Source organism: Paroedura picta, chromosome 4, assembly GCF_049243985.1.
Source record: "Paroedura picta isolate Pp20150507F chromosome 4, Ppicta_v3.0, whole genome shotgun sequence".
NCBI classification, from domain to species: domain Eukaryota; kingdom Metazoa; phylum Chordata; class Lepidosauria; order Squamata; family Gekkonidae; genus Paroedura; species Paroedura picta.
The window spans coordinates 55,191,748-55,209,999 of record NC_135372.1 but is presented as its reverse complement, the minus strand read 5'-3'; the positions used below and the strand labels follow the sequence as shown (position 1 = coordinate 55,209,999).

The 18,252-nt window shown below is 43.4% G+C and overlaps 1 protein-coding gene across 7 annotated transcripts in view; it reads left to right on the top strand.

Annotated features, from left to right (window-relative positions):
- Positions 1 to 223: 223 nt before the first annotated feature.
- The window catches only part of LOC143835383 (putative ferric-chelate reductase 1), a 34,578-nt gene continuing 16,549 nt past the window's right edge, over positions 224 to 18,252 (top strand). For 3 of the 7 annotated variants that reach the window (XM_077332903.1, XM_077332904.1, XM_077332899.1), the window contains exons 1-6: positions 283 to 412; positions 9,562 to 9,757; positions 12,365 to 12,501; positions 15,949 to 16,040; positions 17,214 to 17,295; positions 17,543 to 17,584. In XM_077332903.1, the coding sequence (XP_077189018.1) occupies positions 9,562 to 9,757; positions 12,365 to 12,501; positions 15,949 to 16,040; positions 17,214 to 17,295; positions 17,543 to 17,584 (549 nt within the window). In that variant the 5' untranslated portion in view covers positions 283 to 412. Of the gene's footprint in view, positions 460 to 9,561; positions 9,758 to 12,364; positions 12,502 to 15,948; positions 16,041 to 17,213; positions 17,296 to 17,542; positions 17,585 to 18,252 lie in introns of those variants that run through there. The other 4 variants (XM_077332900.1, XM_077332905.1, XM_077332901.1 and 1 more) reach the window with 4 other exon arrangements.

The window sequence follows — 18,252 nt, the reverse complement described above, 5'->3', positions numbered from 1 at the left end:
TTTTCTTGTGATTGTTCGTGTGATTTTAATATATATGGGGCTGGAGGGAAATCCACACCTGTAGCCTTTGCTAAACGGATTAACTTGGGGACTGGGTGCCTAAATGGTTTCCATCAGGGAGAGAAAGGAATTCTTCTGTTTAAGCAAAAAAATTATCAGTCAAGAGACCGGCACACCGCTTCACGTTTGCAACGCATGCAGTGTCTCCCACAGACCAGCAGAGGGATCGGATGTGATCGTAAAGTATAGGGTTGCGCTGATTTTAAACTCGAGTTCTACACCGGAGCGTAAGGGACGCGTCTAGCTAGTTCCTTGGCGTTGCACACAATTAAAACGCCACTCTAACACTGCTGGTGGCTACAGTCACAAACAGCGCTGCTCTGTTTTACATCCAATCAAGAAAGCGATTGAGGTAAGGCACCGGCCTCAGGGTTTTCCTCCCTTCAGGAAAAGGCAGTGGTAAGTTATGAATGGTGGGGAGAAACTAGCCCACTACAGCGGCAATATTAATATTTCAGCTTTTCGAATAGCAGGCGATTCAGATATATCTGTTGCTCCCCTGAAGAACCACGTATACTAAAATTCTCCAGGAAAAGCTTTTCTTATCACTGTTGTTCCTTGTTGGGGATAGCTACATTTATTGAATGGACTGCCTGCCTGCTTCTTTCATAATTCCTTAAGATAGAGGAATACTGCCTGGAGGAGTGGGGGGGGGGGATGGTAATCCAGGTTAAATTCCAGGTATATGGTGTGTACAGATTGCTGAATGTGTACGTGTGCTTTTAAAATATGGCATTCACGTTCAGATTTGTTTCTGCATTTCTGAAATGTATTTTTCAAAATACATGTGCATCTCCGAAAATGTGTCAATGCCTGTCCTACAAAACTGAAAAGCACCCAAGATACTGGTTCAATAATTCAATCCTAAAAAGTTTGCAGAGGCCTTGCATATCAACTTTTGCCAAAAAGAAATGTAAATATCACAAATCCCTTTTTTGCATGTGATCTCTAATTATTATCATTCATGTCTCTCCCAAGTCCAACTTTACCATGTTCATTACAGAATTCTTAATCAAAATAATTATTGATCTAAACTGTAGAGATAATGGAAATAAACCTAGCAGTAAGAATGTTAAAACACTTAGGGAAATGGGTATTACCAACACCTGCACTAATTTATTGATCATATTTGTATCTTAGTTTTCTCTTAAGAGTTTAGGACAGTAAAATATGTGTGTGTCCTCCTGATAATATGTGTCCCTACAAATCTGACCACTAAGGAGAAGATGACTCCAATAATGCTCCATTTTTCTTCCATTGTGGAGCCAAAGTGTCTTACAACATCCCTGTGAAGTAGGTTAGTGAGATGTGTGACTGGGCCAGGGGATATCTGGCAAGCTTCCATGGAAGAATGGAGATAGGAACATGGATCTCCCAGATCTTAGTCTGTCACTCAAATTATTACACCGTGCTGACTGTCAGATTAGTTACAGAGAATCCTCAAGAATAGATGCGTGGTAGCTACTAAAGAGCCTCTTGTGGCGCAGAGTGGTAAGGCAGCTGCCTGAAAGCTTTGCCCATGAGGTTGGGAGTTCAATCCCAGCAGCCGGCTCAAGGTTGACTCAGCCTTCCATCCTTCCGAGGTCGGTAAAATGAGTACCCAGCTTGCTGGGGGGTAAACGGTCATGACTGGGGAAGGCACTGGCAAACCACCCCGTATTGAGTCTGCCATGAAAACGCTAGAGGGCGTCACCCCAAGGGTCAGACATGACTCGGTGCTTGCACAGGGGATACCTTTACCTTTACCTTTTAGCTACTGAATACCTTCCACTCTATTGCATTGATGGTGGTTGCCTTTCAGTGGATCACTGAATCAGATGAGAGCTAGGCCCTAAAGCAGAGTCCGTTCACCCATGCATAATTACCAAGTGAAATATCCCTCAATGACTTGTAGCTGAATGTGTGAGCAGCATTATATTTGAGTTAACAGCAAGTGATATGAAAGCAGTTTTTGTGCATTTGATTTGTGATTGCTGATTTCAGACATTCAAGAACCAATTTCTACATCTTATTCTGAGAGCTAGTAAAGTGGTCAGAGTATCAGATCCATAATTGAACTTTCACTCCACCTTGGAAGTTCGATGGTGAACTTTGACCAATCATACTCACTCAACCTAATTTACCCCACAGGGGTTTTGTGAGGATACAAGGAAGGAGAGAATGATGTAAGTTACTTTGAGTCCCTCTAGAGGAAAAAGATAGTGAATACATATAAAGTACATAAATCATATAACACTGATTTTTACAACAGTCAAACCCCCCCCCCCACACACACACAGGAGGAAGGGTATACTTTACTATGGGCCAGGGGTCCTGAAGGATCTCATGGCAGCCCAGGCTGCCATCCCCATTATCATGATGGGGGGGGGGGGGAAATGCAGTTAAACTATGACCAAAGATATTTTGAGAGTTTAATTTCCTTGTATCTATGTATCTATTGTTCAGAGCTCTCATAAGAGCTACTGCAGTCGATCAGAAGTGGTGTAAGAGCAGCAATCACAAGCAGCATTTTGACCTCTGGAACAAAGAGTTTGTGTAGCTAGACTAGAGCTCTGTGAGTGAGACTATAAAGAGGTATGTATGACATGCTCGGTCATTAGCTGAAGCTCTTTTGGGACCACTTTTACCTCAGCTTTTTCTGGAAGCTGGTTCTGAGTTGGCTTTCTTCTTGTGCATGAAGTTTCTACCAGTTTTCTTTGTCCCACTCACTCACTTCCAGTCTACTTTTCCATAACAGCTGTTGTAATCACTGAACCAGTCACTCTCCCTCCCCTAGTGATTTCATTTATTTAAAAAGCCCTAAAATATAATGCAGCAGTGTTATCATGATAATTTAAGCAGGTTCTCTGAATTCCCAGCTTTATATTTTGTAAAAAAACAAAAAACAGTAAGTAATTCCCAGCTTTATTTTTTTATTTAAAAAAATGAAGTGAGTCTCCAGCTCTTTTCCTTGTGGAGATGTATAGGAAAAGGCATATCTCTGTGAGGGAAGGAAACAGAGGCTTACTTTAAAAAAAGGAAGAAGAAACCTGGAAATTCAGAGAACCAATATTTTAGGGACATTTTAAAAAATAAAGGGGGGGGGCTCATGTGATGCCCTGATAGTTACACTAATGTAGATAAAACCCTCCCTTGAAAATCCTCAGTTTTTAAAACCATCTCTGGAAGAAAATTAACTGACTCCACAAGTTTGAAAATGTACAGTGAAGGCAGACGTGCAGAAGAGTCATGCCCAAACTGATTTGTGGACTGATTTGTCTTTGTGGTTTGGCAGTAATTATCTGGAATGCTGATAGTTGTACCAAGTTCTGGCACAGTATTAATGCAAATCTTCAACCTGGAAACATAAGGAAATGAACTGAGAAAATGAATGCTGGAGAGTCTTGTTAATAACCTAACCCAATGGGAGTGCTCTGTAACTGGAAAGCACTAATAGCCTGTCAATATGGAAGGCTCAGTGCCAAGTAAACAAAAATTAAGTTAATGTATCTATATCATAAAATTTCCTTGAAGGCATAGCAGAGGAGGAATTATATTATCACAAGAAAGTTACAATTATTTGCTCAGTTGTTATGTGGGTATCTCCCTGTGAAGCAATTAAGTAGAGAAATAGTGCCTGGTCCAGCACTACCTGGTGGACTCACAGTGCAATTCTAAAGAGTTACTTCACTCTAAGCCCACTGATATCAACAGGCAGACTAGAGTAACTGTATGTTGACTGATTATGCATGGCGGCGGCTCAGTACAGCCACTGCTGTGCATAATCAGTCAACATCAGACACAAGGATGCAATCCAGTCAATAGGGAGGGTTCTTGGAAGTGCAGGCCCACATGTGCTCACTGCCCAGTTAAAAACTGTGGAACATTTATGTATGCAGGGGAGGGGAATGAATCAGGATTTACTGTGCTGAACAGCTGATTAATGGGAATCCAAGGGATTGGGGCAGAGCTATATATATGTAATTTATTTCCTTTTTGGCTTTCTTAGCCATCGCTCCCAGACCTGCTGGCCTGTGATGGCTTAGTTGTTTCTGTGCGTATTTCCTCTGACTGGATTGTCCTCATACTATTTCAATGAAATTCAGAAATTAAATTGAGTAAATGGGCACTATTTTAAACTATTAAAATATGAATCCCGTTCCTTGGATCAGCACAGACACAGGAGGTTATCACATTTTAAAAATAAATACATGATAAATATTTTACTTGTGTGTAGACAGTAGCATTATGATGTTTGCTTAGGGGTTGGTTAGGTCTGTCATTTGTTTGATTAGGTGTTCTTTAGGTAACAGAGGTGTGGTGGTCATCACTCATATTTGCATGTTAGAAGAGATAGTGAAAATACAAAGTATTGCCTAAGCAGCTATGATATTAGTATTTCAGGTGCAGAGAGGGATTAGACAACCTTGGGGCTGTGCTCTGTTGAGAGGGAGTAGTTTCATTACATTTTACTTTTGTTTTAGCGTCAATATTTTTATACTTATATTTATTTTGCTTCTAATTCCCTCCCTTCAGTTCAAAGGGTTTCTCATACTGACTGCTCTCCTTTTGTTATTGATTATTCCTTATCTCTTTCTCACAATTTCGTCACTACTATTTTCCTGCTTTGGGGAACTAATGGTACAGTTTTGGCTGAGAGAGAAGTGTTTTTGTTTTGTTTTGTTTTTAGTGTATGGCATATGCCTATTGAGCATGTTTGCTCATTTGTGTGTGTGCACATGGGGGGGGAGGTTGTTCATTTTTTAGGCTCTTTGTATTGTACATGAGCTGTGTTCTCCATGCTTTCCATTTTAAGTTTTAGAAATATTATTAATTGAATCAGTTAACCAGTTTTCTGCTGGTCATACTAATTAACACTGGAATAGGCTATTATCTGAATTAATTATCAATAAACTACTTGGGTGATAGTCAATTTGCCTCTGCCTGCTAGTGATTAATAATAATAATAATAATTGGTTTTTATACCCCACTGTTCACTGCCCGAGGGAATCTCAAAGCGGTTTACTGAACTCCTTCTGTTCTCATTGTGATTCGGTTTTCTTTCGCTCCTGATACTGAGGGGGGGAGAGACCAATATTTAATTACCTGCTAGAGTTAACAGAGTTAAAAAAAACTTATAATTAATTAGTTTTATTTTAAGTAGTTACTGGATCTCTCTTTGTTTTATTATGTCTAGAATGGAGAGTCAGAGACTCACAGAGAGTTAAGCCTGCAGATCCCGTGCCTGCTACCCAGGCAGCTCCTGGGGTTCATATTGTGACATGGGCCCTAGTCTGCAGGTGATGCTGCTGCTCCTGGGTTAACCCCTTCACATGGCATAGGCAAGGTTGCTTGCAGCTGTCCATTCTCTTCTGATTCCATCAAATCACGGCGGCAGCTCTGGCCCCATCCAGAGCATCATTCACATGTATTCTCCACACAAACAAAAACATGTGCCTCTTCAAAAATAGTCTTTGCTTAGCTTGTATTCTGACCCAGGAGAAGAAGGAATGGGGAGAGAGACTGTTGTCACTGAGATCTTTCGTTAATGAATCTTGCATACCAGTATCTTTTCCCTAGTGATCCATAACTAGCAAAAATCTCACATCACTAGACTATTCCAACTTAAAAAAAATGATGGAAAAGTTAATAGTGAAACTTGTACATCAATGAAGGTCGAGAGGATGATGGAAAGTGCAGAGTGGAAGGAAGAACCTCAATGTGGATGGAGGAGTGGCCTCTGAGGGGCAGAAAAAGGATGTAGGGGGGGGGGAGAATGTACGCTTTTGAATTACCTTCACCTTGGAAGCAAAGCAAGGGAAAAACTGCCATAAAACTACTCACAGAAATTATGGGAAAACAGCAACCAGAACACAAACTGAGCACTGAAGGAACGAAAATCAATGCAGAATAAAAAAGAAAACCTGACAAACATGCACTTGTGATAATGTTTCCAGATACCTATGGATCTGTCAGTTTCCTTTTTTTAACCACTTCATTGGCTTCAGATGGCTTCAGACGGCTCTCTTTACCCGAAGTGGACAAGTTGCTAGGTTCGGTTAGGGCGACCACTTGCCCACTTGATCCCTGTCCATCCTGGCTCCTCAAGGGAGGTGGCCAGAGGATAGGAGGCCAGCTCAGGGATATCATCAATCTCTCCCTGGATTCCGGGGAGTTCCCTGGGCAGCTGAAGGGGGCAGTGGTTCACCCTTTCCTGAAAAGATCCACGCTGGACCCAGACAGCTACCGCCCGGTGTCACATTTGGCATTCCTGGGCAAGGTAGTTGAAAGGGCCGTGGCAGACCAGCTCCTGGTATTCTTGGAAGAAACTTCGGCACTTGATCCATATCAGTCTGGCTTCCGACCTGGCCACGGGGTGGAGACGGTGTTGTTGGCTCTGTTGGATGACCTCCATCGCCAGCTGGATAGAGGCGGGTCGGCAGTGCTGGTTCTTCTGGACCTGTCGGCCGCTTTTGACACCGTGGACCACAAACTACTGGTCCACCGCCTCGCCGAAACGGGGATACGGGGCACAGCTTTACGCTGGATACGTTCCTTTCTCCAGGACCGGACCCAGTGGGAGATGAGCTCTCGCGCCCCTACAGACTTCCTTGTGGAGTCCCACAGGGCGTGGTCCTCTTTCCCACATTGTTCAACGTCTTTATGCGCCCTCTGGCCCAGCTGGTGCGGAGTTTTGGGCTGGGTTGCCACCAGTACGCTGATGACACCCAGCTCTATCTCCTCATGGACGGCCACCTGGACTCTCCCCCGGAACCATTTGCCATATGTTTGGAAGCGGTGACAGAATGGTTCGAGCAGAGTCGCCTGAAATTCAACCCCTCCAAGACGGAGGTCCTGTGGTTGGGACGTAGGGGGCGGGAACAGGAAGCACGTTTACCCACCCTGGGAGGGACGCACCTTACCATCGCGTCCCAGGCCAGGAATTTGGGTGTGATCATTGACGCCTCCCTGACCTTGGAGGCGCAGGTCAAAAGAGTAGCGGGCCAGGCATTTTTCCAGCTTCGCCAGGCCCAACTACTAACGCCCTACCTGTCGCCCGAACACCTAGCCACAGTGATCCATGCAACGGTCACCTCCAGAATAGATTTCTGTAACTCGCTCTACGCGGGCCTTCCCTTGTCCTTGGTCCGGAAACTCCAGCTAGTGCAAAATGCAGCTGCCAGGGTCCTCACTGGTACACCTTGGAGGGCCCACATTCAGCCAGTGCTGAGGCAGCTGCACTGGTTGCCAATTGCTGCCCGGATCTGGTTCAAGGTTTTGGTTTTAACCTTCAAGGCTTTACGCGAGTTGGGACCCACATACCTGAGGGACCGTCTATCGCCCTATGCCCCCCGCAGAGCCTTACGTTCTGCGGGAGAAAATCTGCTGGTCGTTCCCGGCCCCAGGGAAGCACGCCTGGCCTCGACCAGGGCCAGGGCCTTTTCGGTCCTGGCCCCTACCTGGTGGAATGAGCTCCCGGGAGAGCTGCGGGCCCTGCAAGATCTTCCATCATTCCGCAGGGCCTGCAAGATGGAGCTCTTCCGCCAGGTTTACGGTTGAGGCCGAGGCTAACATCTATGCCCCCCCCTGGGGACCCGGGACCCGGGACCTGGGATTGAGATTGGGGATTAGTACCATCAGTATCCCCTCTCCACCTTCTTGTAGTAGAAGGGGGAGGTTGATTAGCCTATATTGCCAGGTTAGCTTGCTAACCAATAATGTTATATTGTAATTGTTGTTGAGGGATTTTAATGGATTTTATTGGGGTTTTTAAAATGTTGTAACCCGCCACGAGCCGTAAGGGAGTGGCGGGCAATAAATCGAAAGATAATAATAATAATAATAATAATAATAATAATAATAATAATAATAATAATAATAATAATAATAATAATAATAATAATAATAATAATAATTGTTCTAAGTGGAGAGCCACTGAAGGTTCTCCAGTAAGGCTGGGACATTTTGCCTGGGAAGTAAGCCTCTCAAGTGACTCTTCCTTAGGAACAGACTCCGTCAGCTGATTTAAGGATTTTGCAGTATTAGCAAATTTACTAATCCAGCCTTTCTTTCTACCTCTTCACCACATTCTTGCATGAAAATTCCCAAGTTCCATCTGGCAAGCTTGGCCTCACCCTGCAGTTTTCAAACAATTGTACTCATTGGGATTTGGGTGAAAGGGATATGCTGAATATGAAGAGGGAGGTCAATGCAATGCCATTTCTCCTCCATTAATTTGTAGAGTGCTTGATTTTGTAACGCACTGTGGTCAGGTGAAGCCTGCAGAATGTTTGTTTTCATGCATTCCGGTGTGCCTCAACGTCATGTTTTGTAGGACAAATTGCCTGCACTATTGAAACACCAATGGTGTGTGACATAGAAACAATTTTGGATCTTTCTATACAGGTCAGTATTTTCCCCAAAGTGAAAAGTGAAAAGAAAAGTTAGTTGTGTGGATTCTGTTTTTGCTGCACTGCCCATAGTCTGCACTAGAAAGTTTATTGCTGGTTATTTCCTTCCTACACAACACACATTTTGCACAAAGAGTCTCTGTTTTGCTTTACAACAACTTTTGCAAATTAGATAGTCAACTATTATATGTTGTGCAAGTCAGTGTAATTTTGAAATGCTTCATTTAGTAGTTGTGTCATAATCAAACACATACAACCCAGTACAGCAAAATTCATAAATTGTGCAGGGATATTTCTATGTAATAATAACCCAGATGTTCTGCAAATGCATACAAAATAGTTTATGAAATGACATGTACCAGAAACATCTGGATGTGATGCTAGTTTTCTTCCAGAATTGGTCAAAAATATCGAAACATGATTTATGAGGGGGGATGTATAAACCCAAACTGCATGCCGTTCTTTCACCAATAGAATCCACAATGCCGAAGTGCAGTCTTCTCATTGGGCTGAATAAATAAAATCAAGAGTCCAGGGAGTTCTTAGTCTGAGGAAGAATGCTTGCACTCAAAAGTTCACGTCTTGAATAAATCTTCGTTGGTCTTAAAGGTGCTACTGGTCTCTGATTTTATTGTCCCGTATTGTGTTATTGAGACCTAGTTGCATATATTCTTTCCCTGTGGGTATGTTAGCATAATAGATGCACAGTACAGTACTACACAAATCAGTTTTCCTGGAGGAGATGGATGCTTTGGAGGGTGGAATCTATGGCATGGTACCCAGCTGAGGTTCCTATCCTCCTCAGGCTATATCTCCAAATCTCCAGGAGTTTCCCAGTCTGGCAGACTACCCCTTCCAACCCCTGCTGGTGGCTAGAGGGAACCTGGCAACCCTAGCCTCCCTGCAGCAAAATGGCCCTTCCTCTTGAGGTGGAGCCAGTAGAGGAAGTTACCACATCTGAGTTGCGTAGTAGGATATAAGTAAGTAAATATGAATGTAATTAAAGGTGTTCAAATACTGAAGGATACAGTCAAATGAATTTTCCCCTTCTGCATGCGTATGCATTGGCCTGCTGCCTTAACTTACATATTTCAAATGTATTTCTTCACAGATGGAAACATGGCCTGGCCTGTATTTATTTTTGGAAATGTTTTCTTCAGCAGTCCTGAGCTATCCAAATGGAAAAATTGGCATGGCCTGTAATTCTATGTTACCTATTCATGGGAACTCTATTCCACAGACCTCCCCACCACTATATGCCATCTCTGTCTCTAGCACTGCATTTAACCCTGGTGATGAGATCACAGGTAATTCCCCTCTACAGAATCCCTTTCTTTCCTTTTATCCAATAAAAGCTCGATGATTTATTGACCTCGAGCAGTGAATAGCTGCTGTTAATCACTTATCACCCAATAGAAAAAGGAGTAAAACATTTTTATGGCTGCTAAAGTTCTTCTTGGATTTCTGTTGGCCAGTAGAAATGTAGCTAGGTCATAGGAATATATGTCTTTGGTGGAAGAGTTGAACAGCACCTGAAACATAGTTCCTACCACCATTTCTGTTTAGCTACAGTTTTTACTGTAGTTCTCTTGATATGCCTGCACAAGTACTAGAGTTCTGGGTGAGGGGCTCATAAAAGGAGCACTAAAAGGTTTTAGAGTACAAGGTCTCGAGGAGGAGCTCCTAGCTACATCAGACCCAAGTAATTGTCTCCTTACAGTCAACATTTTTTGACTATATAGAATCATCAATTGAAAGTGATAGAAATGTGTTTGGTACCAGGCCATGGCTGTTATGCAATAGGGTATGATTTGGTTGAGGGGTGGGGGTTTGAGACCGCCTTGGTACACCTTCTCTCCTGTTACTCATCTGTCTTAGGAGATGGAGGAGGATTTACCAGTTCCACCTCCTAGGACATTGCTCTCTGCCCCCTCCTACACCCCCCTCTGCCTCCACCCTCAAGCTTTCAGAAGGACCTAGCCAGGCCTGGGTCATGTCAGGTAGCCTCCTACCCAGAGGGGGTTTGGTCAAGCCCATGAGCGATCAATAGCACCTTATGAGCACTCACTTCCTCTGCCACTCCACTACCCTTCTAGAAAGCGGATTGTTTGATAACTGGCTGTCAAAGGGTCATCTGTCAGTGACTGGTTGACAAAGAGCCAGCTGCCACTAATCCCCTGGGTTGTATGAGGACCTTTACAGGTGCATCTACTGGTGCTAGTGGGTACTTAGATTGACAACGTGGAGTGGCAAGAAGGAAAGAGGTCTGATTTTAGTCTTGCTGCTCCAAGTCAAAATAGAAAAGTTAAAATAAATTTGGGGGATAAATTTGGGGGTTGTTATTTTATTCTAAAAGTGATTGTTTTAACTATTATAGTTCACTCTCTGGAACCTGGAGGAAAGGTGGGGTATAAATATTTTAACAAATAAAATAATAAATAATACATTTTGAGGATGTTCATTGAATCCAGCAATGTTTCTCCTTCACAAAGGATCATTGCCCTTCATTTTTCTTGCTCTCTAAGCTCTACTTTACATACCAGCTCGACAAGGGCCAGGATCCTAAGAGCTGTATTCATGTATGTACTTTTGCAAAGAGTGTATGTACATGTGTTAGTTGAGTACCTGTTGGCTACAGTCACAACAGCAACATCTCTGGAAAGTTTCCTGATCTCCAGAAATGAATTTGGGGTGAGGCACAAAGAGCTATGATGGGAAGGGGTCTGGGGCACAGGAAGAACCTTGCAAGTGTCCTGTGGGATCCCATCCAAGACTTGCAGCCAGTAAGTTATCATGCACCAGCAAGATCACAAGGAGTGGCAACCTTAAGGACTGAACAGTTCTTTGTTTCTGACAATGGAAAAGTTTCCTGTTTCAGTCATTGTCTCCCGTGCAGAATGGAAAAATCAATGCTGGTTTTCATCTTTTTCTTTGTGGTGAAACCAAATCTGTAGATTGCCTAGGTTGAAACAATGATTTGCTGTGAGAAAGGGCCTGTGCTTTGTGGTCATTCAGCTACTTTGAGCTTGGTTCTTTTTTCTGATTTTTTCTCTCTGTGTGTATAGATATAGATATACACATACACACACACACACACATATTCCAAAATAAAAGCTGAAAAATGCAGGATGAGTTTCAGCTAAAGCAACCATCTGCAGTTGGATAGATTCAAATGGGTAGACGTGTTGGTCTGAAGTAGCACAATAAAATCAGAGTCCAGTAGCACCTTTAAGACCAACAAAGATTTATTCAGGGTGTGAACTCACACCCTCTAAAAAATCTTTGTTGGTCTTAAAGGTGCTACTGGACACTGATATCATCTGCAGCTGATTACACTGGGAGAGTTAAGTATGTATGTAAAAGGTAGCTGTTGTGCATTTACCTTTGCAGGGTCTCATGTTGATTGTCCCAGTGGAGTCAGTGGTCCCCAACCTTTTTAATCACTGGGGACTGGTCAACTCTTGAAAATTTTACTGAGGCCCTGAGGGGGGGTAGTCTTTTGCCGAGGGGCGTCGTCGTTGCTGCCGCCTGAGCCCCTGCTCCAATTGCTTTCCTGCTGGTGCCCCTGACTTCCCGCCACCCGCTGGGGGGCGCTGCCAGCAGCAGCTGTGCAGTGCCACTCTGAGGGGGAGCCCAGCCATGGTAGCTGCTGGAGAGCACCAAAGGTGAGCTGATGGCAGAGTGGCAGGACAGGCCCCAAGGCAGCAGCCAGGGAGGAGGACGAGGAGGAACTGCGGCCCAGTACCGACTGATCCATGGACTGGTACCGGTCCCCGGCCCGGGGGTTGGGGACCGCTGGTAGATTACTAATGCTACATAGCCATAACTGTCACATCATTAATTTCCTGTTATTAATACCAATCATAGCAAAATGGCTCAACTTACACTAGTATTCTGCATTTTTAAATATTCAGTATCTCTAACAGCGATGAACAACTCAAGTTTTAAGGGATTTTTACTACAAGCCCAAGCAATTGGAGGAGATGCAGCTGTTGGTGAGTTTCGAATCATAACTCCATACACCCAAGGCCTTGTGTGTAACAACATTCAGGTATGTGATTATGTCTTGTATGATACTTTTTTATAGCTTCTGCCTGACCTCATTGGCTTTGGGGTTTTTTTTAAGTATTGTGATCATTGTGTCACACTTGAGACTTAGATTCAACTCCCCACTCAGCCATGAATCTCAATTAGTAAGGTTGCCAGCCCCCAGGTTTTGGCTGGAGATCTCCTGGGATTATGACTGATCTCCGTCACCTGGAGAAAATGGATGCTTTGGAAGGTGGACTCTATGGCATTATACCCCATTGGGGTACCTTTCCTCTCCAGATCTCGCCATCCTCAGACTCCACCCCCAAAATCTCCAGCTGTTTCCCAACCCAGAGCTGGCAACCCTATCATTGAGTGATCTTGGCTTCTACTTCTTTCCAATACTATAGCACCTGCCAAAGTTGTTGTGCAGATAAAACAGAAGAAGAGAGGGCAATGTACATGCTATGAGAGCCCTGTGATAACTATGTGATTCATAGATAGACACTGCTAAGGAAGATGTCAAGCTTATTTAGGATCCAAAGAGCTGCTTCAGTTGTGTCCAAGGGTGTTCAAGTATCCCTGGTGGGATTTTAGGAACGTATTTCTTTCTCCGAACAGCAGAGTCTCCCATAAATAGCTTTAAAAATTCCCCTTAGCTTCAAACTATGTTTGCTACATGGCACTATTGGTGCCATCCTGTACAGAGTTATTCCAGTCTAAGTCCACAGTTCTGAGGCCTTGGAGTGGAGTTTGTATAAGGTTAATTTAAAGGGAAGGGCCAAAGGGTGAAATCTTTAGGTCCACTGGGGATTGAGGCTGCATGACAACTTTTAAACTGATTATCTCTGATCCGGTGTGGATAGAGAGAACAGAAGACTGAATAAGGATTGTTGGTACTGTTACTGGTGCTCTGGGCGATCTTCTACACATCCAATATTCCCCACCCCCGAAAAAATCTGAAGCCAGCAGGGCAGCTTTTAAGATGCTGAGATGTGAACTACAATTACCACCTGTTATTGTGGGCCTCAAGCAGGAAATGTTACCACCAACCATGGCTAGGATTCGCAACAAAATAATTATTTCTGATTTCCTCTGTGGGAATGTTGCATCAGCAGTGGTGTTAATTTCCAATCTTTCACAGCCTGTTTTGGATTTATTTCCTTCATCTTCATTGGCTATTTTATTTATCTTTTCTTCCTAGTTCTTCCTTAATTAATATAGACTCAAGAATATGGATACGTATTGATATATGTTAAATATTTTGCAGTTAGTCGAACACTATAATATTTGTTGAAGTGAGCAAATGTTTGGGGGTACAAAAGAAGAATCCTGCAGGGGGCAGCAAGAGGAAAGGCCAGTTAGAAAAGCAGGATCAGAATCTTCTGATAAGTGTAAGGTGACCAGATTTTAACATGGGTAAAGCAGGACACCTTGCTCCCTACAATAGGGCTCACGGGGGGGGGGGTTTGCATCTGCCCCAAAATACCCACGTCAGGCTTTACATAACGGCGGCCCTCCAGCCGCACCAGACCCGTGTCGCCCAAATGGCCTAGCACAAAATGGGAACTGTCACTCCCCTACCCTGTTGCCCGCCCAGGTAGAGAAGATGGACACCTGATCCTTTGCATTCTCTGCTGCCGGGGGAGGGAAATAACAACCTCCCCGCATTCCCTTCAATGTCCAGGCCACCGACGGACTGCATGGCCGGTGCTGCCACAATGCTGTCCAGGAGGGAGGGAGGCAGGGATGGGGTTCTGGCTTGGCTGTGGCGCCACCCAGGGGCTGCAGAAAGAGGCAGGTGGCGGTTGCAGCGAGGAAGGAGGAGGCAGAGTGTCTTCAATGGCGCATAAGGGGCACATCGGGTGAGTAGGCAGCTAGGGATGGGGAAGGTGGGTGAGGGGTCAGGGAGCCAGAGGGGGGCTGCAGCCGAGCTGGCGCTCTGGGAGGGAAAGGAGAAGCTGGAGCGGGGAGGGTCGGGGCACAGGCAAGAGGTTGCCAGCTAGGAGTGGCTACACAGAGACAGGGAGCGGAGCACAGCTAAGAGATCGCCAAGCTAGGGTTTACTTCCCGTGCCAGCATAAGTGGGTAAAAATTGGGATTTTAAAAAATGCTGTGGGACACGGGACAAATTGTTTAAAATCGGGACTATCCCACCAGAAGCGGGATGTCTGGTCACCTTAGATAAATGTCATTCCTTTTCTGTCTGCAGATTGATACCCTTTGGCCAATATCCACCTTCTTCTTCCATACTCACAATTCCCTCTCTCTGTCAGCTAGTGATATCGCTAAGAACCTATCTCTGTATCTACACTTTGCTATTAAATATGTTAGTACCTGAATAAAGCATCTGTCTAATTCTGTGAAGAAGAAGTAGAGTTGGTTCTTATAGGCAACTTTTCTCTACCGAGCTCCTTTCCCTCCACAAATTCTTCCTTTCCCAGGCACCTGCAATCCAGATCTCTAATAATTCCCAAGCTGAAGTTGGCAACCTTAGGTCTTCACTAGTGGTTCATTAGTTGAATACAAGCCACTACCTTGTTGTGATTTGGGGGGCCAAGGCAGAGTTTTATGAGCTTTTATGATGGGGAAGATAGGGAAGGATAAGGCTGTGTCCCTAGCAGTTACTCATTTTGAGGGAAGATAAATTTGTATTTATTTTTGTCCCCCACTTTTTTTTTAGCAGCCTGTGACAGACCTCCTTAGTCCCATTGCTTCCTGCTTTTGAATGTGCCTCCTGCTCCTCACCCGAAGTTCCAACAGTCACTCAGGTCCTATGGAGCAGCCAGAGAATTCATTCGCATTGCCTCAGCAATGGGCCTGTGAACTGCTTGCTGTGTTACTTCCAGTGATGGTGTGAGAACCCAGTGTGGCAACTGTTTGCCACTGCAGGAGGCAATAGTGCTGTCTTCTGCTTGACAGCTTGCCTAGGTGTTCAGTCCATTCCTCCTGTTGCCAAAGCCACCACTACACAATGGTATTATTGTCTTCAACTTCTGAGAATTCACACTTTTTAATATTCTGATTGAAAGACCAGTAATTTTGTGGTTAGTTTGTAAATGCTTTAACAACCATTATTCAGGGTTCTCATTTTCCGGCAGGCATATTGAACCAATTGTTGCTGTGTGTTTCTAAACGCCCTTGTCTTAATTCTTATACTCCTCGTATGTGGTAAAAATTTCCTTAGCAACTGACAGGATTACCTGAAAATGACCAAACTGCACAACAGTGAGCTTGCTTACCCCGGAGGAGCTTAGTTAGCTGTATCATTCTCCCAAGAAGAGACAAGAATTTTACTGCATATGAGATACAAACGTGAAATAAAAAATATGTCTATACCAGATTACTGATTCTTTGTATGGACTCATTTTTGCAAAACGATATTCAGCATTCTATGTTTTTAGAATCCTCAAATTCTATTGTTTTGTTTCATAACAGGGATCATGTTTTCCCCCTCTTTTAATTATAGAATTCTTCTGTGAGTCATACTGACAAAAGAAACAAGGAAACTATATCTGCAGTTTGGGTTGCTCCTCCTGATCTGAAGCATGTTATCTTCAGGTAATTCTTGTTTGATTGTTTGAATAAGCTATCAGACAGTCTTCATTTTCACAAGGGGGAAAGTAACCTTATTGTTTTTATAATATAGTGGACCCTGAAAAACTTTGCCCTTTCTATATCAGTATGGTAACAAGATCATACTTCCTAGTAATCCATAATCCCAAACATAATTTCTGGAATTTATGCACCATAACTCTCCATACAGATGCATAATACAAGATAAAAAGTCCAACTTACTATCAGAATTTGGCCTTAAAAATAGGTGATGGCATTATTACATGCAGCTCTGATTTGCATGTTGGAATGATAATTAAAAATGACTGAATCTCATTGTTGTGCTCATGGTAGCAGTCTTGTCTGTTAAAAAGTGAAGCCATTTTCCGGATACTACTATGTCTAGTTTCTTTGGCATTGGGAAGTGGTAGCCTGATCTCGCGAGATCTCAAAAGCTGTGCAGGATTGACCCTGGTTAATATTTGGATGGGAGACCATGAAGGAACACCAGGGTTGCTTTGCAGAGACAGGTAATGGAAAACCATCTGCTTGTCTCTTTCCCCGAAAACTCTATGGGGCTGCCGTACATCAGCTGTAACTTAATGGCATTTTCAGCCACAAGCTGTATCTGCAGCTATGGAGATGTATACCAGACCTCTTGAACTTGTAATGTTGGGTTTTTTTAATGGGGGTTTACTGGGTTTTATTGTATGTTGAATTTTCTTTACATTTTTTTGTAACCCGCCGCAAGCCGGTTCCAGGAGTGGCAGAGTAAAAATCTAATAAACAAACAAACAAACAAATAATAAACTTGCAGAAATCATGCTGTTTGTAATTCGTCATCCCCACCATACACTATGGAAGGGATCATGGTATCATAGAGTTGGAAGAATGTATGGAGGGGATCATAGACTCATAGAGTTGGAAGGGACCTCCAGGGTTATCTAGTTCAACACTATGATTCTAAACTACTCTATGGCACATTTAACTTCAACAATGGGGAAAAGTCTCAGATAGCAATATATGACTGACATGCAGTGTATTTTTTGGCTAAAGATGAATGTCAGTATATGAAAAGGAGATAAAGTCTGCACTACTCTGTTATGAAACAGCTGGTGGGAATGGTCTGGATGTTTCTTATGACTGTGTTTCACTGTGAGATTTTTATTCCCGTTACAGAGCAACAGTGCTTCATAATTTTACAGTTTTCTGGGCTGATGTTCAAAGCCAAATTCTTGTATCTTCCAGTCCACCAGTTTCAGTAAGTTTCTCATGTCATCAGGGTCACTGTCTCATTGTGCAATAACATCTCATTTTTTGTTTTAAAACTTTGGGTTGGAACCCGTGAACCACAATGCTACCTATGTGTGTGGCTATAACCCAGTTTTCTCCTATATCTGTGGCCTGTCTGATTTATCTCTTCCTTGCTTGCCAGATTTTGGGGGTGGGAAGTTTAGAAAGAAGCTACTTTCCTAAACCATGTTGATGGTTCCCTGCTTCTTACACAGGATTTACCCAGTTTCCCACAGACTTCTAGACCCTCTTCAACAGTAAGTTTTTGATTTCTGCATCTTGTTTTCCATCATAGGTCCCCCCTTTGCTTCTGTCCTGGGTCCTTTTCTTTATGTCAAGATTTACTTCCACATGATAGTATAGAGGGAGACCTCTAGAACAGGGGTAGTCAACCTGTGGTCCTCCAGATATCCATGGACTACAATTTTAGTCAATGAACATCTGGAGGACCACAGGTTGACTACCCCTGCTCTAGTACATAGAAGGCTGGTGTTGTAGGTGTCAGATACAGCTTATTTGGAGAATCGAAATTACCAGTCATCAAAAAACCTCAGGGGCCACACCTTTGCAAAAGTGTCATTTTGATAAATCCTGGTTGCCTTGTTTTATTCTGATGTTCCACACCACGTGTCTCTTGGCTCAGATATAAGGCTCAGAAAAAAAATTCACTGGAGATTTAAAATCATGATTTTGTAAAAAGAAATTTGGGATGGAATGAAGATTAAAAAAATAGGATCCACAATCAGTGTCTTCTTCCGGAGGACTTCTGAATCCCCTTTCATTAGCATAGTAAAGGAAGAAAGGATTTTCCGAGACATGTAACTTGTTTGTTTGGAAACATTTGTATCATTAGGCACACTCATCAGTGAAATAAATAAGGTCCCCAGTTATTTATTCATTTCAAATATTTAAAGACCACACTTTC